The sequence below is a fragment of the Chamaea fasciata genome, unplaced genomic scaffold (assembly GCF_029207755.1).
Source record: "Chamaea fasciata isolate MVZ Bird 193981 ecotype frontalis unplaced genomic scaffold, bChaFas1.0.hap1 SCAF_16, whole genome shotgun sequence".
NCBI classification, from domain to species: domain Eukaryota; kingdom Metazoa; phylum Chordata; class Aves; order Passeriformes; family Sylviidae; genus Chamaea; species Chamaea fasciata.
In genome coordinates this window covers 15,036,561-15,057,657 of record NW_027094101.1, presented here as the reverse complement: position 1 = coordinate 15,057,657, position 21,097 = coordinate 15,036,561, and the positions used below count along the sequence as shown (strand labels likewise).

At 56.4% G+C, this 21,097-nt stretch overlaps 1 protein-coding gene across 1 annotated transcript in view; it reads right to left on the bottom strand.

Annotated features, from left to right (window-relative positions):
* Nucleotides 1–4,847, bottom strand: part of LOC136298052 (syntaxin-binding protein 4-like) — a 40,051-nt gene extending 35,204 nt beyond the window's left edge. The window contains exons 1-3 of the mRNA XM_066198491.1: nt 4,801–4,847; nt 3,939–3,990; nt 3,200–3,299 (exon numbers count right to left, since the gene is read on the bottom strand). Coding sequence (XP_066054588.1) covers nt 3,200–3,299; nt 3,939–3,990; nt 4,801–4,847 — 199 coding nt within the window. The remainder of the gene's footprint in view (nt 1–3,199; nt 3,300–3,938; nt 3,991–4,800) is intronic.
* Nucleotides 4,848–21,097: the final 16,250 nt, after the last annotated feature.

The window sequence follows — 21,097 nt, the reverse complement described above, 5'->3', positions numbered from 1 at the left end:
TCGGACAAATAATATAAAAATCTGCACCTTGCAGAGGCTCAGCTGCAGCATCCCCCAGCAGCCCAGTGTGGGACAGGCACCTGTGCCGAGGTATCAAATCAATAATGACTCATTTCCCTTTTGTGCCTGCAAATCAATTGTAATAATACCTTAATATAGCTGAAGTATCTCCAAATCCTCCTTTATCCCCAACGATGTCATGAGAAAATCCGATCTTGTTATTAAAATCGGTGATTACTCACAGTATTGCTCCAGACACACTCAAACTTGGAAGGGGGGAGGAAAAAATCCCTGAGTTTTAACTCTCTTGTTGGGAAAGCAGCTGGATGATGCCAAGCTCTTCCCACTACTCACACCCGTCACTTCTCCAAGAAGGTGCTGTGGGTACCAGTCCTGCCCCCCAAGATCCACTGGCGAGCCTCACTGGGGCAGGGGAGAGGAGGAGGGAGGGCTCACCCCTTCCAGGGCTCAGACCACAGCAGAGGACAGCAGGTGACTGATGGCACTGATCTTTTTAATATATTTTATAAACATTTACTTCAATCAAATTTCTGTTTGGGACCCAGTGCAGGTAAATAACGGCTCTTTAATTATCACAGCATCAAAGTCCCAGTATAATGCTTATTAAGTCATACTTAGGGCCAGATAATCTAGCCTATTTTGGATCCCTCTATTTAATCTTTCCTTTCTGGCAAAGGTCCTGGAGCTGATGCCCATGCCCCTGGTTTTTTCTCTTTTGCAGAACAAAGTGTGCCAGGAAAGCTCCAGATGGACTTAGAGGTAAGACTGACCAAGTCTGTGTTTTCTTTAGGCTCTTAACGATCCTATAAATTTCTCCAAGACCCTCAAGCTTCTCCGGTGCCTCTAATCCCACTCCCACTAATGCCAGAGTCACAGTTCTCAGGCTATGATCTCACCTGCCCCTGGATCTGTGTCCCACAGGTCAGGGGGTGTCCTGGCTAATCTGGTTGTTTAGTCCAAGTGGGATCATCCCAGGCGCATCCTGACCCCACCGGCTGCCAGGCTGGGCACAGAGAGGGGCTGCCTGCTCTGGGCCTAAGCTGGCAATGTTCAATTACATTTCCCTTAATCCCTCTGTTGATCTTGCAGCCCCCGCCAGCTTTTTCTGTCTGGAGGAAGGGACAGATTGGAGGTGAATCACTCGCTGCCCTGTCCTAAGCAGATGAAGGTCAAGATAATGGGATCTCAGTGTTTCTGAGAAATGCTCCTTAATCAGCACTTCCCTTTGATGGCTATTCTTTAATTCGAGGTTCAGGTTTGAGGAGCTGCCAGGTAACCCCTTTGAACTTCTGCTGAGGTTCACATGTGGGTTTCCACCTAAAGCCACAGAACAACAGACCCGCGGCCAAACGCTGACCTGGCACCGAGCAGTGATGCTGCTCCAAAGGAACTGCTGGGATAACACCTCATCCTACCAGGGATAACACCTCATCCTACCAGGGAAACTGCTGGGATAACACCTGCATCCAGCCTGAGAAACTGCTGGGATAACACCTGCATCATGAAGGCACTTCCTTTTCCCAAATAAACCCACTCTGAGCAGCTACAGCTCTGGCAGACACAGGGATTCTGCAAGCACTACTCATCAGAGAGGGATGATTAAGCTGCCAGAGGGCAGGGATATATGGGACATTGGGAAGGAATTGTTCCCTGGGAGGGTGGGGAGGCCCTGGCACAGGGTGCCCAGAGAAGCTGTGGCTGCCCCTGGATCCCTGGAAGCGTCCAAGGCCAGGCTGGCCAGGGATTGGAGCAACCTGGGATAGTGGAAGGTGTTCCAGCCCATGGCAGGGGGGTGCAGTGAGATGAGCTTTGAGGTCCCTTCCAACCCAAACCATTCCATGATTTCTGGAGGATGATTGCTCATCCTGAGTGCTTCAAGCCTCATAGGAGGGGATGAAGCCAGCTGTTGATGGTACTAGGAAATCCACGTTTTTGTAGCTTCCTCACAGTTTGCTGTAGAGGTTCTGCTAGACTCTGCAAGGACCCTCTGGCCACAGTTTGGGGGAAAGGAGAGGAAGTGGAACCCGGTGAAGTGGCTCACAAAGGGCTGCCCCATCTGTCACTTCTTTCAGAGGTCAGTGATGGCCCCATCAGGCTTTTCTGGGCCTCCTCCTTTAATGAGCTAATCTAACCCAGCAGCTGAAATCCCACCAACTCAACCAAATCCACCTCTGGAGAGTAAAATATCATATTCCCCAAGTAAAGACATTTCTCTGAGCTCCTGTGAACCGCATGACTGGGGGAAGAATCAGCAAAGCCATCCCCCCATGACGGAAAGTCCTGTTACCCCAGAGCTGGAAACAGCCAATAATGAATCCATAATTAATCTCAGCTCTCAGGAAACCTGAACTTCTTTCTCTGGTGACTTCTCAGGAGCTGTCCCAAATGGTCATTCAGGGGTCTCACCAAGAGGTCACCAGCTGCTCTGTGGGAGGGTGGGCTGCACTCACAACTAAGGATTAGGGGAGAGACTGTGAAATCCTGATGCAGGATCACAGATTTTTGTGAAGTTCATGGCAGAGCACCACTGGATACCCAGAGGTCAGAAGAAATGCTGTGCTGGATCTTTCTGGGCTGAGTGTCATGAACCTGGGACTTTCTCATGTTCTAATGGATGTGACCTTCTCTTTTCCCTTCTCTTCCATGCTTTGAAGTTCAGAGCACTGTGAAAGGACACCTGACTCACTCAGTGCCCATTCCCTTCCCCGTGGCCAAACTTTCCAAACCCAGCTCATGCATCCCAGTCCCCAGGAGCGCTGCAGGAAGCACCTTCCATCACCCATTGGGATGGCTTTCCAGGGGAAAAGTCTGCAGAGGGGCAGGGAAGTGCTGGGGATTCTGTTTATTTATTTATTTATTTGTTTATCATTGAAATTTATTTAATCCAGAAAATTCTGAAAGGCCCCTCCCCCTCATCCTGCTCAGGGAAGGGGTTGTGGCCTCAAGCTCCTGCACAGCTCCCAGCACTGGCTGCCCACCATTACCATGGAATTAATTGGGATTTTGACATTCTCTTAATGTTGCAGGTGCAAAAGATGCTCGACACGGGCAGGTACAAGACAAAAGAACCAGTGAGACACCAGACTTCCCACAGGGAGGCACATCCTGACACAGCCTCTGGGGTCTGGGGGGGGACGTTTGAGGCATCCCAGCCCACGCTGCTGTCCCTGGGACTCACCCAGCCCGTTTGCACACTCGTAGAAGTCAAAGCAGTGCACGGTTCGATCCATCCCGTACGGTCCCATAAGTGTCCTGGGGGAGACAAGAGGAGCAGCTTTCTGTCATGGGCCAAAAAGAACAGAGGCACAGGTGCCCAGCCAGCACACACAGAGGCACATTGTCCCTTCCACCCTGGACAGGCACTGCAGACACCCAGGCTGAGGGACAGCCCCACCACCGCACCCACACGGGCAAAACTCAGCCCCCAGCCAGCCCCCCCGAGGTTCACACAGATAAATGAGAGAATATGTGCAGGGTTGAACATCATCCTCCCCACCCAGCAAATCTGCTGGACCTGTCTGTGATTCATTACCCCAGATTAGCGGGGCTGGACAGCTGTGCAGCTCCCGGGAAATGAGATCAGAGCTCGGAGCCGTGTTCTGGGAATCAAGCAGTTTCACAGACACAGGCAGCCTGTAATGAAGACAGCCGGCCACAATCCACTCTCAAGGTTTTTAATGCAGGCAGAGAGGGTCTGGAAAAGGGGATGCAAGAGCTGCTCCAAGTCCTGCCTGGTCTGGTGGGAGCTTCTCAGCACAAGCCAGAGCGGGTGGAAGAGCATCACACACCTGAGATTCCTCTGAGCCAAGTAACTCCCCAAAACATCTCACAGTCTCCCCCTAAACACCCTAAGGCAAGATTCCAAATGAATGACCTCAAACCCCCCCTGCCCCAACCACAGATGCCAGACTCCAAACCTGGGACCACCAGCACTTGTCCTTGGGCTCCTCAGGATGGATGAACCTTGATCTGAGAAACAGATCAGATGTGCCAGGTGGGAAACCAGGCGGGAGGAGGTACCAAAACACTCTCCAGCACTTAAGATACAAGAGAAAAGGTGTTTCCCAATCGATATCAGGTCCCAGATCTGAACATGGATGAGGAGGAACAACACCGTGGGAAACAAGAGGCTGCTCCAAATCCAGCGAGAGGCAGGATAAGAATAACCTGCAGGGACTTACCAGGAATCCAAAATAAAACTCAAAATATCGAGCTATCCAGCAAAGCCAGTAACTTCCACCTCTAAGATTCAGACTGGAAGTGTTTTCTCCCTGTTAAAAAATGCCCCTCCTTGCTATGTACTGAAGACTGAACCAACAACTGGCCGCATCTGGCTGTTGAAAAACGGAGCTCGAAGGCATCCCAGGAAGGCAGAGCCGCCCTGGGCCCAGGCTGGTTCAACCCCCCACCCAGGATTTTCAGGGTATTGTGAGTAAATCACTGAGGAAATTCCTGGGGCGAGCGCCGGGTGCTCAGGGCGGGCTGGAAAGCACCATACGGATGCAGTTTCAGCGGAGCAGATGCCTCCTGGATACCATCAACTCTTATCATCATGCCCCTGCCATCAACTTTTATCATCATCCCCACTCCGAGGCACGGCCGCCAGCAGCCCCGAGCTCTGCTAATGCCACCAGCGCAGAAAACCCAACCAGCGACGGCATCCCTGCAATCCCTGCTTCCCAACCCTGCTCTTGGAGAAGCCACAGGGAGGAACCTTGGCTGGAAGTGGAAGCCCCCCGGGACCCCCTCCCCGTTTCCAGCCCCGCTGGGGGAGGTTACCTGCTGATGATGATGGCTCCCTTGTAAAGGACAGAGACCACGGGCATCTTGCCGGCAGTGGCAGCCCAGCCCTGCCAGGCGCCAGCCGCTCCGATTTGGCAGGAATCCGTTAAAGTGATGGGGGGGGGGAAAAAAAATGGGAAAAAAAAAAGGGGGGGGGGAGGTCGGAGGGCATCACGTGGTCTCCCCGTATGCATGTTAATTCCACCCAACATTAACACAGATCAGCTCAAAAGAGCTCCAACTTTAGATTAAAGCTGACGCAAGCCAGAGCCAGCGCGGCCCGTCCGAGCGCCTTCCCAAAGAGCCCCGAGCAGGGCCGGCCCCTCATCCTCGGCACAACGGGAATTCCTTGGGATGCACTGTTGGGAATGGCCCCCCCAGGGATGAAGGGCAGTGTTCGGTGTGGGACGTGTGCAGTCACCACCCCTGAAGGATTAAAATCCATAGCAAAGCCTTGGAAGCAGTAACAGACTGTGGCACTTAGGGAGTTAGGGTGGATATTGATTTTTTTTTCCTTTTTAGCATCTTTTCCAGCCTTCAGTTGTTTCCTTCTTAATGCAGAACAAGTTCAGCTGTCCCCCTGTCTGCTGGGAGGTCAGAAGGCTGATTTGCCTTTGAACAGCCTCTTCCATGCCTGTCTTGGTGCCATGATACAGCTGGAGAAGCAGCAGGAGCCCTGTTTTGTGGGATGGGGCGATAGAGGGATGAATATTGATTATCCGAGGTTTGCCAGTGAATGGGAATGGATCAGAACAGCCCACCTTGGGACTTGGCAGGAGCGGAGCTGCCATCCTGGGGGAAAACATCTGGTGACCTTTCCTGAGAAGGGAAATGCTCTCCCCTGGACCTGCAGGAGGACACGGGTCCTGCATCCCAACCAGCCCTGGAGGACATCTGAGGTCACAAGGAAGCTCTTGGCCCCGACTCCATGTCCGGTGTCCTCCTGGTGCTGTTCCCACAGCGTCTCTGCAGGCTCCTGGCCAGGCCCCATTAGTGGCCCTTGCCCTCGTTAGCGGAGCACTGAGTGCAGCCGCTGTGGACGTGCCTGCCTGGCACTGCCACTCCTTGCCAAACCATTCCTTGAGTCCAAGCTGCTGGATATTGCCGTTCCCACGTGTGAACAACTGATTTTATCAGCTGGAGCTTCCCCAATGGCCTCGTGTGGAGCCTCACTGGGCAACTGCAGGGTGCTTCCAAACATTGACAAATTGGAAAAGTCCTCCTGCATTTTGTTTCTTTTTTTTTTTAATTGCTTTCATTTGAGGACATTCAGATGACATATAAAATCTGAGTAGATTTGACCTTCAGGTGGCAAAAACTTTTCTGAAAATTAAATTATCTGGCTAAAAAAAAAAAATGGATGAGTAATGCCAACTAGACAAACACAGATGCATCTGGTGATGGATATATTGTGCAGACCCCAGCAGAGTGAGATGTGCCCACACTTGGTTCACGCCCTTGGTTAAGGCTTTGACCAAACCAGACCAAGCACCAGGGGTGGTGCCTGAGCCCATATCCAAATCTCTTGGATGCTGCAGCCTTCAAGATCCTCACAAACCTGCCCATCCCCTCAGCAACCCAACAGCAGGGAGATGCTCTTTCTCCTGCCACCCCACAGAAAATGACCAGGGTGTGCAGAGCCAAAAGTTAAGGCAGGAGGTTCTAACACCTGACGACCACCAGCTCTGGCTCTCAGTGACTCGTTCAAGGCTGGCCAGGAGGTTTTGTGGCAGAACATTCACAGAAATTCAACGCTGGGGTGTGGAACACTCCCTCTGTGCCTGTTCCACACCAGGGCACAGCTCCCCAAGGGGCAGGAGAGTCTCGGCACCATGCCCAGTTTGGGGTGACCTTTTTGGGCCCCACTCACCCCAGCAGCCTCCTGCCACTCACACTCAAGATCACACTCCAGGTCCTCCATCAATAACCATCCCGGTCAGAGGAAGAGACGTTTCCATCCCACCACCAAAATACCACAAACAACCTTCCAAGAACCTTTGGGACTCCTCTAATGCATTGTCACACAATTACTGCCTTGATCCACAGGCCAGAGTCTTGGCTGGAATAAATCAGGGATGCTGAAGGGAAAGGATTGCACAAGCACCCGAGGCAATGCAACAGGATAAAGTTGAAGCACTGGCACAGGATGCCCAGAGAAGCTCTGGCTGCCCCATCCCTGGAAATCTCCAAGGCCAGGTTGGAAGGGGTCCATCCCCATGACAGGGAGTGGAATGAGAGGATCTTTTATCTTCCAACTGAAGCCATTCTGTGACTCTGTGATAAGGTCACTTCTTTGGCCAGTTTCAGAGGGTCGGCAGGAAAGCTCACTAGAGTCAGGCCAACCCAAAACTTGCAGGAAAATGGGAAAATTTTCCTGCCTGGCACTTCAGTAATTCACCCACCCTGATCTCTGCATCTCAGGGAACAATTTCTACACTCAGGGTTAAACAGGTGTGTTTGGGGCTCGACAGCTCCAGCATGAAGTCCTTCACCTGCCCAAGGCTGGGATTCCTGGTCCTTCCCACTGGGTGGGATGTTGCAATAAACCACACGCTTGTCCACAAGCTGGTGAAAGAAATGGAAACCAAATCCAAGAGGCCCTCGGGGAAGAGGAGCAGTGTCCAGCTTCCAACTTGCTCTCCAAACACTCAGATCCTCAATTCCACCCTCCAAAACACACAGCAGCTCTGGCAAAAGCACCAGATACTGCTACTGCTCCTGTTCATTAACACATCTCTTATCAGAGGAAGTTTCAACAGAAACAATTCAGAGGATTTTCAGTGGTTTAAAACTTGGAATCACATTCAGGAAGGATTTAGAAGCCCCCTATGATCTTCCCAAGGGTACCAGGCCTAATCTGTACAACCAGTGTTGAAGGCAAACATCCCCCCGGCAAAGGGCCTGTGCTGTGTGCTCAAGATCCTTACAGAGCTGGGACCCAGCTGAGCAACTCCCAGTTCATCCAGGATTCTTATCCCAGGGAACTGCTGGTGAGACTTCGGATTTTTAAATAAATGAGAGAATAGAAGGGTATGAATTCAGACCAAAGTAACCCCATGGGACTGGACAGCAGATAAACACATGCTTCACTTGTTTGTCCACTTTTTCTTTGACTGCTAGAAAAGTGAGTTTAAAACTCATTGAAAAATGATTTTTTTTTCCCAATGGAAAAGTTATTTTTGCTTAAAAATATTTTTTTAATAGAAGTTGAGTGAAACTGTAGTAAGTCAGCTTTACTTAACATTACCATTTATAATGCAGGGATGGGTGACGCTGTAAATAAAATCAAAATAAGTCTTGGACCAGGAGCATAGAGTTTAAAATGCTGGGTCAGCATAAGTTCGGTGCATTTCCAGTATCTTTTTCTGAGAGAGCATGAAGGGAAAAGTGTGGGAGAGTGAAACTGGGAGTGCTGGGGAGAGGCACAGAATCCGCTGCCAATAGGAAGCAGTGGAGAAGATGGTGGTGATGGGTTTGGGTTTCAGAAAGAGAAGAGGGGAAGAGAATGGCTGAAACAATTACAACCAATAGTAAAGTTATGATAAAAAATAACTCAGGTCTGCCTTTGTCCTTCCTACCCAGACAACAAGCAAACAGAGCTGGGAACACCTGGATCACGAGGGGAGGGATGGGTTTAATGTCACTGGGAATGTTGGCATCACGTGGTCAGCATGTCCAGCAGCAAATGCAAAAATCCCATGGGAGTCACTCAAGGCTCATCTCTCATGAAACACACTTCCATTAGACACTGAAGGCTCAGTGAGTTCTCCCTCCAGCCAAACAGCCCTTCACAGCCTGGCTGCTCAGGTGGGGTGTCCTGGGCACCCCAAAATGTTGTTGTATTCCATAACAGCTGTGCCCAAAATTGTGGTCTTGCACCAAGACACGGGGTCATCTCCAGGCCATGTTCAGGCCATACAAGAAATGGAACCAGCATCTCCTCAGTTATTCCAATCCCAACATCGAGGCTAAAGCCAGGAACCAGGAGTGGGGAGCAGCTGAGCCCACGCATGGCCAGATCCCATAGCAGCATCCCAGAGTGATCCAGTGAGCCAGATAGGATCACATCCCCAAAAAGGGAAGGGGAGGGAAAGGTTATGCTGACAGCAGCACCCCTGAGCCCACAGGAAGCCTCTGTGCCCGGCTGAGCGGAGGAACAGGGTCCAAGTAGGTTTGTGTGGGTGGGAATTAAAGGTGGAAAGACATCCTGCAGTGGCAGTGAGATCTGTCTGAGGCCTTTTGGCTCCGGAAGGCAGCATTAAGAAGGTAGGAGGTGGGAGGGCTTACCCCAGCAGGGCACTGGGTCACGGTCTCTGCCATCCTCCCACTGACTCTGGTAGCAGCAGCAGGAGCCATGGGCTGCCCAGACAGCATCAGGAACATTGGAGCGTTATTGAGTGAGTTCATTTCATGACACAACAAAATCAGCGTAGGCTGCAGAGGCTTTTACATCTGATTGGAAATTGGAAAAATGCAACTGTGCTGCTTGCAGGATCAGCTACAAAGCGTTGGGCATAAATCAGAAAATCAATCAGCTGGGAAAGAGCTGCCCACGGTCCCAGTGCAGCCCATGGCATTCTCATAATAACACCCATGGAGTCACTTTAGATGAGCTCAGGAGATCAGAGGTGCTCACAGACAAGTCTGAACAGAAGAGGCAACAGACAATCATGGAATACCAGGATGGAAAGGACCTCAAGGAGCACTTGGTGCAACCTTTCTTGTCAAAAGTACGGTCTAGACAAGACAGCCCAGCACCCTGCCCGGCTGAAACTTGAAAGTATCCAACACTGGAGGATGCACCATTTCCCTGCGGAAGTGATTCCAGAGGCTGATTGTTCCCATTATGAAAAGTTTTCCTCTTGTGTCCAGCTGGAACCACCCCAGGAGTAACTTGCACCCAAAGGAACCACAGTGCCAAAATTACCAGTGAGGGAAGCAGGCAGGTCCTACATGAGCACTCAGGGATGGGCAATCCTGTGCTCCCACCCCAGCCCTGGGCTCAGCATCTCCCTGGGCACCCACCTGCAGGTGGGCAGAGGGTGGCAACAGCCCTGCAGCCAGCCCTGCAGGGGTGATGCTGCTCCTCCAAGCCTGTGGTCCTCATCCCCATGGGCAGGGCTGGCAACCATCCCACAGCCCTATCCCCACACCCCACAGGCACTTTCCTCCTCCCAAGGACCATGTTGGCCCCAGAACTCCTTCAATCCCTTCCTCTGACCCTTCCAACTGCAGAGGTCACTAGGTGGTTCCTGGGGGAGGTTTCACCCTCCCCACTCCTTCTGCTGCTGGGTCACCCCTCACTCCCAGCTGAGCCAAGCCTGAAGACAGAGAGATGAGGAGGATTTGATGGCTGGACAGTTTTCCAGTGCTTGTTCCCTCCTTCTGCTGGAGGAGGGTGTCTCCACCTGAGGCTGATGCACATTCTGTCTCCTCAGGGAGGAAGACCCCTTCTCCCAGGACATCTGCACCAGCAGGCCACCAAGACCTCAGGCAGGTAGAGATGCCATCTCTCACTGCTGGCCAGGCTTTTCTGTCCTTCAACCCATTTTATCACCCTCCTCTAAACTTCGTCCCTATTTCCAACATCCTTCTCAGCCAGTGGATTTCTTCAGCATGTGGGGTTCATCCCAATGAACTTTTGCTGTCCAAAACTCAGATCTCTGCCGCCCGTCACCTTCATCCCTGGGTAGAGAGGGGCTTGCAGAAGGAAGCTGATTCCACCTGCCAATTATGCATCAAGTCAAGAGTGGTGGAGCGTTTTCTGGAGGTTCTCCTTGCCCAGGGAGAAGACGGTCAGTCCACGGGCACCTGCCTGGCAGAGCTGCTCTTGGACACTGCTGAGGCTTGGAGAGGTTAAACCACAACAAGGGGTTGCAGGTCTTTTCCAGTGGACATCAGCACACAGCTCTTCCTGTGCTGTTCCAAAAGGCTTTGGTTGGGGAAAAGGCAAAAAGAACCTCTTCAATTAGCTTGTCTTGCAGTAATTAGGAGAGATTGTTTAAGGCAGAAGGGAGGTCAGGCTTGGTCTGCCGGAAGTTTTTTAGGAAAGGCAGTTATGCCAGAGCCCAGCTGAGCTGAACACCCCCCAACATCTGCTCCAGCCCAACCCTTGGATGTACCCCCTGAGATGGGGATTAACACAAACACAATCACATGGAAAAGCTCAAACAGGCGCCTTCATTTCCACCACAGCAGCTCCAAGGTGTGGTAACATCGCTCCCTCAGGAAGTCTTTCTCCTTCCTCCTCCTCCTCACCTTCCCATCAGGTGGGGAATGTGCTGCTCTGTCTGGGGACTGCTCCCATGGCCCCAGTTTGGGTGTCAACTGCTGCGAAGGGTTAACAGGATTATAAATCTCCCTGCCTGCCTAAATCCCCTGGGCTGTGGGATTGGACTGATTATAAACTTATTAACAGGGGCTGGTGGGGGCTGCAGGACCTGTTCTGCCAGCCTGGCCACCCTCTGCCCAGCCGGCATTAATGGGAGAAAACCTGAGAACCACAGCAGGAAATTCACCCAAGTGAATCCATAAAAATAGAGAGGGAAAGAGAGAGGTGAGGGAAATGGCTGGGTATGGAAAGATGGGAAGTTCACATCTTTTTGGGAAAGATTTCAGAACATGTTGCTGAACTAGAAGTGAAGCTCTTGGGTAGAGCCTTGACCCATCCTTGAGCTGCAAACACCCCCGTTCCCCAACCCAGACCCTGGCACAAGCCATAAGCAGGCAGCAATAATAATTCCAAGAGGATTGGTGGAAGTGCCAGGCCAGTCTTGCCCCCGGCCACGCCTGGTGAGGAGCCGGCAGCGGATCCAAACTCCCCGGGGCACCCAGAGCCTGCTCCGGCCATGAGACCCGCCCGGCACCGACGGCGCCTTCGGGGCTGTTTGATTTCCTACTGGCTCTGGCAAAGCTCCTGCACAGAAGCCACCGCTGCAAAACTTGCTTAGAGCTTCCCGCAGCCACTCTCCAGGAGAGCCCCGCGGGCTCACACCGGCATCGCCATCGGGAGACACCGGGGATGAGGGATGAGCCGCTGCTCCAGCCGCGGCTGTCTCCACCCCCGCCCTGATGTGCTGGGTGAGGTTCTGCTGACAGCTCGCGTTTGTTTATCAAATTCCCATTTCAAACTCCAAAATTAATCTTTTAATCAGCGGCAGAGCGGGGACATCCTTATCGGAGTGCCGGGGAGGTGTTATCTCCCCGCCATCTGCTCGCCATCCTCCGCCGCGTCCCGGCGGAGCCGGCAGACAGCCGGACACCAGCCAGCACATCTGGCAGCCGCCACATGTGGGGGACGGTCTCCCTGACCACCCCTCTCCTTCCAAACCAAACACAGCCCAGTGGGCAAAGCTGAGGGAGGCTTCTACCCAAAATTCCAGCATGTGAGCAGATTTGTGAGGGAGAAAATGGGGTTTGAGCATTTTCACCTCGCAGGGGCAGGGCACCAGGGCCGTGGGGCCAGGGATGCCCAGGGGCCACCAGTGAGGTTATGGGGCTGCTCCCATGCACAGCCCACGGCCCCACGGCATCAGCACCCACCTGGCAGCGCTGCCCCGAACACAGCCACGCGGTCACGCCTGTCCTGCACCACCTCCTTCCGACCGGCAACCGATTCTGCCTTTTCCGCACCCAAAAGCAGCAGGGCAGCATCAACACAACAACTCACGCCACCGTCTCGGTCGCAGTCACCCCGGGGTGCTGCCCTCGCCATCCTGCCGGCACCCCCCGGGGCAGCCGCCCCGCAGCCCCCCCAGCCCTCGCTCCAATGACCTACTTCAGCCGGAGATGGATCATGTCCCAGCAAGCGGCAGGGATCACGGCCCCTGCTGCCTTCAGCGTGCCCCGGGCTCTTGGTCTCGGCTGGGGAGAAGCCCAGGTCTGGCCAGCCCAAGAAAACCTCCGCCAAACCTCAGGGTGGTCCGAGACCCCGGCGGGGCCCACGCCGGCCCTGGCTCCGGCCCACTGACCCCCAGTTAATCGGCTAAAGCCGCACGCTCTGAACCCTGGCCCCGGGCAGAGCCGCGCTCCCGCCGGCTCTCTCTGCCCTACATAGACATCTGCAGCCGCCCGGCGCCCGCCGTCACCTCCCGTCCCCTCCGCAGCCTCCCGGGGCCCTGCTCCGCACCCTCCCCGCTCCCCGGGCACCGGCAAGGCGGGGACAGGGCCCTTTTGGGGGAGGTTTTGTCAAGGGGGAGAGCCCAGCGCCAGAATTGCAGCAGGAGCACCCACACCTGCTCGCAGAGGCTGTAGGTGCTTCCCCAGGCGCTGCCTGGAAAATAAATCCCCTTTCCCGGTCCTGGCTGATCCCGGCCTCACCCGAGCGCTGCCCCTGCAGGTGCTGAGGGACCCCCATCAGACCCTGCCCCCCCCCCCCCGAGGGGCCACCAAAATCAACCGAATCAAGCCCCGCCGAAAGCCGCGGGGTCACTGACCTCGTCCTGCACTAACGCATCCCTCCTCCCCGGAGAAGGGACCCAAGGCTCCCGGGGGTGCCCGTTCCCTTTCCCGTTCCCGGCGCACCCCGCCCCGCTTACCAGTAGATGAGGGAGAGCCCATCGAAGCGCTCCAGGGGCCGGCCAGGGGGCTGCAGGTAGGACATCATCCGGTCCCGCCGGGCCCTCAGGGCTGTCTCGGCCGGCTCCCGCTGCCCGGGGCATGGGCTCGGAGTGCCCGCGGCCGCCCGGCCCGGCTCCCTGGCACGGCTCCCCGCCGCAGCGGCTACACCTAATCCCGGGCGGGCGAGCATGTGATCGCCCCTCTGCCGGCCCCCCAGATAAAGCCTGCCGGGGCTGCGGGACCCGCGGGGCGGCTGATTCCAGCCAGCGGGGCTGAGCCACACCTGGGCTGGGAGCCACGGCCACCACGGGACCCCCACGGCAGCCAGTGAAGTGTCCCATCACTCGAGTGTCACCGTCCCACCGTCCCTATCAACCGCGGCCCTGATTCGATAAACCGAGGATTTGTTTTGGCACAAGGATCCCTTCAGCCCCCTACCAGCGAGCCCCTCCTTCACCCTGCACTTGCAGTGGTTGCTAATGATGGTTATAATCATTAACGATGGTTATAATCCATGGTTAACCTGCCACCACAAAGTATTTAAAGACAATTGTAGGCGTCTCTGACCTGCACTAAGCCTGGGCTGTGGCAGCACTCAGGGCTCCCCTCCTCCCTGGCCACTGCAGGAGAATATTTTATACATACATAATATTACATATATAAGTGTATTATTTAATATGGGGCACAAGTCTTCCATTTGGGTATTTCCACCCCCCCCCCCCCTTCTTTTATACGGTTTTGGGTAATTTCCCCCCGTTTAAGGTTTTCTGATCCTACCCCAGCAACCAAATTATCCTTTAGACTATTAGGAAAGCCCTGGGAGTGAGCACTGGTGGGCAGATGGAAACTGTTTGAAGTGGGGTATTATCCTGGAATGTGAATTATCCCAGAGCAAAGAGGCCACAGCCAGCCCAGTCACGTTTGTCCATGTCCAGCTGTGGGTGGGATGGATGGACAGCAGGATGGACAGACAGGTCCTAATTTGGGGTGATGGAAAAGTCCCAAATGAGCGTCAACCCACTGCATTTTGTGTATTTAATTTCTCCCTCATACCATCAGTTATGATCCCAGGGCAGCAGCCGGGGGTGGCTGGGACCTGGGGATTAGGTGAGACCTGGGGATTATGAAATGCATCTGTCTGTGCCCGGCGTGGCCTGGGAAAGCCACTGGCCTCACCAGGGCCAGGTTCTGTGTCCCTCCCCAGCTCCAGGTAATGCTGGGACATGAAGTCATGGAATATCCTGAGTGGGAAAGATCCACTGGGATCACCCAGTCCAGCTCCTGGCCCTGCACAGACCCCCCAACAATCCCACCCTGGGCATCCCTGGCAGCGCTGTCCAAACACTCCTGGAGCTCTGGCAGCCTCGGGGCCGTGCTCATTCCCTGGGGAGCCTGGGCAGTGCCTGCACCCTCGGGGGGAAGAACCTTTTCCTGATCTCCAGCCTGACCCTGCCCTGACGCAGTTCCATGTCACTACTTCAGGATGGGACACTTGGGAACCAGCTAAGAAAAACCCTGACCACCAGAGGTGATGGTGACCTGTCTGTGCAGCCCCTGCTCCCCAGCCCTGAGCTGCGGCATCCCGCGGGTGCTGGGCCTGGCAGGGTCGGGAACTCAGCGGCGGCTGGTGGCATCTCCAGCCAGCGCACCCATGTGACATGGAGCGGGACACCCGGGTCCCTGGGATGAATGCAGCCGCCCCAACCCCTGTCACCCACGCTGTGACGAAGCGCAGGGAGGGCCGGGCCGGGCGGGCGCGGGGCCCCGCGGCAGCGGCAGCCGCCCAGGAGGCCGGGCCGTGCCCGGGGCGCTGCCCGAAGGCGCTGCTGCGGGGTCAGGGCGGGGAATTAAGGCTCATCCCGTTCGGCATCCTTTGCGAGTGACTGTGCAGGATGTGCCGGTGCCCAAATCCTTTTCACCTGTCGCCTCCCAGCCCGGTGACAGGTCCCCTGAGGAGGCACAGTCCTCCGCCCACGACAGCCGCCACCACCTTGTCCCGACCCCCGTCTTGTGTGCAGCTCTTCTTTTTAGGGGCCAGCCCAGGACTCCCATCGTCGGGGCACCCCATGGTGCGTTTGGGGTGCGTTTGGGGTGCACGCCCTCCCCAGCCCTGCGACCCCGAGGGGTGCCGGTGTGGGGAGAGCCGCCCGCTCCCAGGGCTGTCGCAACGCGGGCCCGGGCGGTGCTGGGTGTGAGTCCCGGGACCGGTTTGTGCCGCCGGGAGAGGACGGGCACTGGGTTTGCCGAAACCGCGGGGAGCGGGCGGGCGCGGGGTGCCGGGTGCCGCGGCCGGCTCAGGGCAGGGCCGGCCTCTCCCAGTATCACCGGTCGGGATTGTCCAAGGCAGTGTCACCCCGCTCTGGGGCAGGACAGCACCCAGCAGCCGCGGGGACGGCGGGGACACCCCCGAGCCTGTCCTGGTGCCGCTGGCCCAGCTCTGCCGAGGCACCAGGGGAGCTGGGGCATCATTTCCACCGCCCTCCCCGCAGCTGCCGGGAGCCTGCCGGGACACCCCGTGGATGTGTCCCCCTCTCGCCCACGGCCCTGGGGATCACAGCATCCCCCGAGGCGGGCTCTGGGCTGAATCACCGCGACGTGCTGCGGAGCCAGGCGCTGCCTTGCCCTTTCCCCCGCGAGTTTCCGCGCTGGCGGAAGCGGGGCATTATCTCCCTCGCCCATCGCAGGCAGCTGCCCCTGGGTGCGCTCCAGCTGCATATTTATAGAGATGCAAACATTACACCCCGGAAATTCCCAGTCTTTACATCACAGGCCAAAGCCTGCAGTGAAGCCCTGACCTTCCTCTTCCTCTCGATGTGTCCTGGGGGACTGTGACAGAATGGTCCCAGACATGGGACATCCCAGCCAGGGGACATCCCAGCCAGGACCAGTGTTCCTGCATGGGTGCTCAGGGCTGCAGCACCGTGCCCCTGAGGGGCACAGGGGACACAGAGGAGCTGCAGATGCCCCTGGAAATGTTCAGGGCCAGGTTGGACAGGGCTTGGAGCAACTTGGTCTAGTGGAAGAGGTCCCTGCCTTGCCTAGGTGGACTTTAAGTCCCTTCCAACCCAAACCACTCTATGCTGATTTCATGATGATGATGACAATGATGATGATGACACCTGTGTGTCCGCACTGGGGATCTGGGACCCCATCCCTTCATGAGACAGGAGAATAAGGACCAAGAGAAGCTGCTGCTGTCTTGGATGCACATCCTTGATGTTAACATCCAGCCCGGCTGCACGCTGTTCTGTGCCATTCCAAAAGTCATGGCTGGGGACACAGGACAGGGACCTGCCAGGGTGGGTGTGTCCCCCACGGCCACCCCCTCTCCCCTTTCCCCCAGTTTGGTGCAGATGTCCCCATGGGTCCCCAGTGCCTGCTGTGTGCACAGCACCCCAGAGCCACCCCAGTGCTGGTGACAATGCAGCCCTCCTGCTCTGGACCGTGCCGGGAGGATGAGGAAGAGCCAAACTTAATTTATTCCACGCTGCATTTTCATGCCAAATGAGTCAGAGCACCAGCCTCTCTCGGCCTTTGTTTTGCTTGGCCGCCTGCACCCGCTTTCGCTTGGTGTTTGTTCAACATTCAGTCCCTTGATGGCACTTGGGCTCAAACCAGCAAGTGCAGCAGAAAGAGCCACTTCCCTCCTGGGACAGGAGCTTTCCCATCCTTTAGTATCGGGAGTGATGCATTTGTTTTATTCTATTTATTTCTTACAGTTCGAGGAACCCTGAGCTTGGTCCTTTGAGCCACCACACCCCACCAGAGCCATCTGAAGCCATCCAACCTGGCAGGGGCTGTGGGATGGGGCCGGAGTAGCCACGCTGGCTGCTGATTTCAGAGCAAAACCAGCCCCAAAAGGAGCTGGGGGAGGTTTCGCCCGGCACAGGACCAGTTAGGAACGAGCACTGCCGCATTCCTGCGCACGTGGGAGCTGCCAGGAGGAAGCGGCAGCACGGAGGTGTTTCAGTGCCCTGCTTTCCTGCCGTGCGAGCAGGAACTCCCTTCCCACCCCAAACCCCTACCAGGGGGGCCAGCAGCTCAGCTGGGCCCTTCAGGGGCTGTCAAAAAAATCCCACCCAGAAAATAAATGAGATTTTGGCTCATCTCCTGCTGTTTGTGTTCCATCAAGCTTTGAGCTTTTGGATGAGATTTCCATGTTGTTTTGCCTCAACCCCCCTCCATCAGAAGTCAAATCCAAAAATTCTTCATTGAGGAACATTGCTGAACAGCTGCCAGGGCTGATCATCTCCATGCCTGGCTCCTCTGCTCCCATGGGTCCCCAAAACCCCTGGGCACTGCCACGGTGCCTTTTGGGGCTCTGGGGAAGGGGATGCCACCCTCCCACTGCTGGCTGGACCCACCCAGCCCTGGTGCCATCCCGAATTCCAGTGGGCTGTGTGGGGTAGGACACAGTGGGACGGCCAAGGCCACGGCTCGGGTGTCAGCAGGGAGTGAGACCCCCGAGCAGTGCCCATCCTGCTGCCTCGGCAGCGGGGTCAGCCTCGGCCGGGGTGCTGGGGCTGGCACAGGGTGGAGCGGGCTGTGGGATGCCAGAGAAGGGCTTGCCAGGAAAATGTCATCTCGTTGCATAAAACGTGCTCCTCTCCCGCTCCCCTCCCGCAGCAGCAGCAGCAGCTCAAGAGCTTCTTACCCAGGTTAAGTCAATATTGCCACATTGCTGCCTCTGTCGAGGTGCTCGGCCCCTGGAAGGAGCTCCGTGGGTGTTTTCAGGGCTGGAGAGGAGCCAAGGGAACAGATCTGGGTGGGAGCAGCACCCTGGGGCTCGGCATCCTCCCACGAGCCCCCTGCTGCCCCGCAGTGGGGCCCACATCTGCTGGGCAGCTCCCAGGGCACAGCGGGCTCCTGGCTGGCAGGACAGCCCCCCTTCCCCGTGCTCGAGAGGCTCCAAGGAGCCGGTGGCACCGGGGCTGGGTGCCGGCACGGGGAGCGCCCCGCCTGGCAGCAGCAGCAGATGGGAGGGCACGGAGCACCCCAGGGACCAGCTGCATCAGTAAAGCCACCAAAAGGCTCATTTGCAAAATAAATGCTGCAAAACCAACCCTGGCAGAGCCCAGCCGAGGAGGGAACCTCAGCACGGGGTGTGTGGTGCTTTGGGCAGGCACCGGAGCCTGAACAAGAGCTACCAGCACCCCCAAACCACAGGCCCCCAGGTCCCCAAAACCGCCCTGTGTACAGAGGCTTTGTGCAGTGCCTCTGATCCCAAGCCAAGGTAAAGGCAGAATACCTGGGCAGTTTACATAAGACGGAGTTTTCCACTACACCGGAGTTTCTCTCCGCCTGCTGTTTCACCCAGCAGCTGCAATTTTGCTGCTCTCAAGGGCATTCGCACACAAAAATGAGCCACGCCAGAGATGCGGGGAGATTAGGAGGATTAAGGCTGCAGAACTGGCACAGAAGAAGATGGAAAGCAAACCCCTCTGGTAGGCAGAGGCATTCCATCCCTAAACCTCTGCTCACCTTCACACAGGGGTTAAGGAGGGGGGCTTTGGGATGGTTCTGGAAGCTGGAATGGGATAACCGGTCCTTTGAGCATCTAGATCATGTTGCTGCTAGAGATGGGGGGGGATCCGAAAGCACAAAACCCAGAAAGCGTTTCTAGTGCTGAGTAAAGACGTGCTGAATTTCACGTGCAGTGAAACAAAAGCAGTCGGGCCGGGTTTCTCCCTCCTCCCCTCCCCTTGTGTCGGGATCGGAGGGAGGATGGGGATGCAGGTGCTCCATGGGGATGCTCACAGCCTCTGAAGCAACCATAGCATCTGCAAAATCCTTCTCCCAAAAAACCCAGGGGAACACCAGTGTGCTCCTCAGCATGGGCAGGAGCCTGGCAGTGATGGGCATGGCAGGGAGTGTGCCAGGCTCCAGGCACTGCCAGGGATCCCACAGGGATCAACGGGTCCTACCCAGGGGATCCTCACAATCTATTCGGAATTAAGAATGGAAGTTGGGCATCGTGAAGACCAAGTCATACCCTCAGTTTTCGCTAAAATGGAGCCGGTGCCATGGCTGGTGACAGGGAGAGCCCAGAGACAGCCCCAGCCAGCACAGGGGGAGGCCCCAGCCCTGGTTCTGGTGTTTGGGGGTGCCCAGCCTGGCCCAGCAGCCAACAGAGCCCAAGTGACACCCCTGGGACTCAATGCCAGCAGGACCCTGCCACCGCCAGCCCCACCAGATCCACCTTCAGCACCCCTTGGGCTCAGGGGAGTGTTTTAAATCCATCCCCACTCACCAAAGGCTCGGAGGTGCTTGGCTGGATGAGCACACAAAGTGCTGCTCTTTGTGGGGTGACAGCCTGGCCTCGAGTGGGGTCAAGGCTCTGTGGGGCACTGGCTGTGGGCTCCTCACGGCTCAGCTGGCTCCTGGTCACCCCGAAGGGGCTGGAACAGCCAGGCAGCATGGCCAGGCCACCCCAGTGCCAGAGCCCCCGGCAGGCTCAGCTCCTGCAGGGAAACGGCCTCTCACCGTGGAAGGAGCCAGGAGGACAAACCACAGCAAACCTGGGGTGGAGGAGACTCCCGCAAACACACGGAGAAACACGGACAGACAGAGAGGAACACATAGACAGACAGAGAGGAACAAACAGACAGACAGAGAGGGACACACAGACCGACAGAGAGGAACAGACAGACAGACACGCACTTGCCTTGCGCTGTCGCTGCCGGGACCCGCAGCCTCCCCGCGCCCCAGGCAGGCGCAGCCGGCCCCAGGCGGGAATGTCCGGCCGGCCGGAGCGCTCTGCGCTCTTTAAGGGCGCCCCGGAGCGCAGGAGATCTGGCACACGCAGGGGATCGGGATCAATAGGTCACAGCGTGCACTGACTTGCCCCCAGAACGAAAATCAGCAGAGGATTTGGGGCTGGTGGGGAAGCTACAATCAGGGCTTTAATCCCGCATGGGCACAAAATCCCAGGATAAAAAGGCCAGAGCTGGTCCTAATTGCTGACTGCTGTGTGCATGTGGGAGCAAAACCTCTTAGGCTGCGGGGGGCCTGGGGGAGGCACCTCGGCGCCTTATGGACTCCTTTAGGTCGGAGTAGGTCTGTAAGATCATCGAGTTCAACCACTCTCCCAGCACCATCGTATTCGCCACAGACCCATGTCCCCAAGTGCCACATCCACACGGCCTTTGAATCTCCCCAGGAACGCGGACTCCACCACTGCCCGGGCAGCTGTGCCAGGGCCTGATCACCCTTTCCGGGAAGATTTTCCAATATCCAACCTAAACCTTCCTGACACTATTTGAGGCCATTTCCCTTTGTCCTGTCCCTGTTCCCTGGGATCAGAGCCCGACCCCCCCGGCTGTCCCCTCCTGTCAGGGAGTTGTGCAGAGCACGAGGTCCCCCTGAGCCTCCTTTTCTCCAGGCTGAGCCCCTTTCCCAGCTCCCTCAGCTGCTCCCGGTGCTCCAGCCCCTTCCCAGCTCTGTTCCCTTCTCTGGACACGCTCCAGCCCCTCAATGTCTGTCTTGAGCAAGGCCCCAAGCTCCCCGCAGGGCTGCAGGTGTCCCGGCAGTGGCGATGCACCTGGAAGGAGCAGTGGCCGAGCACCGTTCACCCCAAACACAGAGACCACCTCCGGGACAGCCCCTCTGTGCCCAGCACAGCCCCGCGGAGGCCAGGGACCCCTCGAGCTGCTCCCCACGCGTGCCCTGACTCCTGGGGGGGTGTCCGGCTGACCCCGCACATCTCGGGGGGTCCAACCCTGCCGGGGTCCCTTTC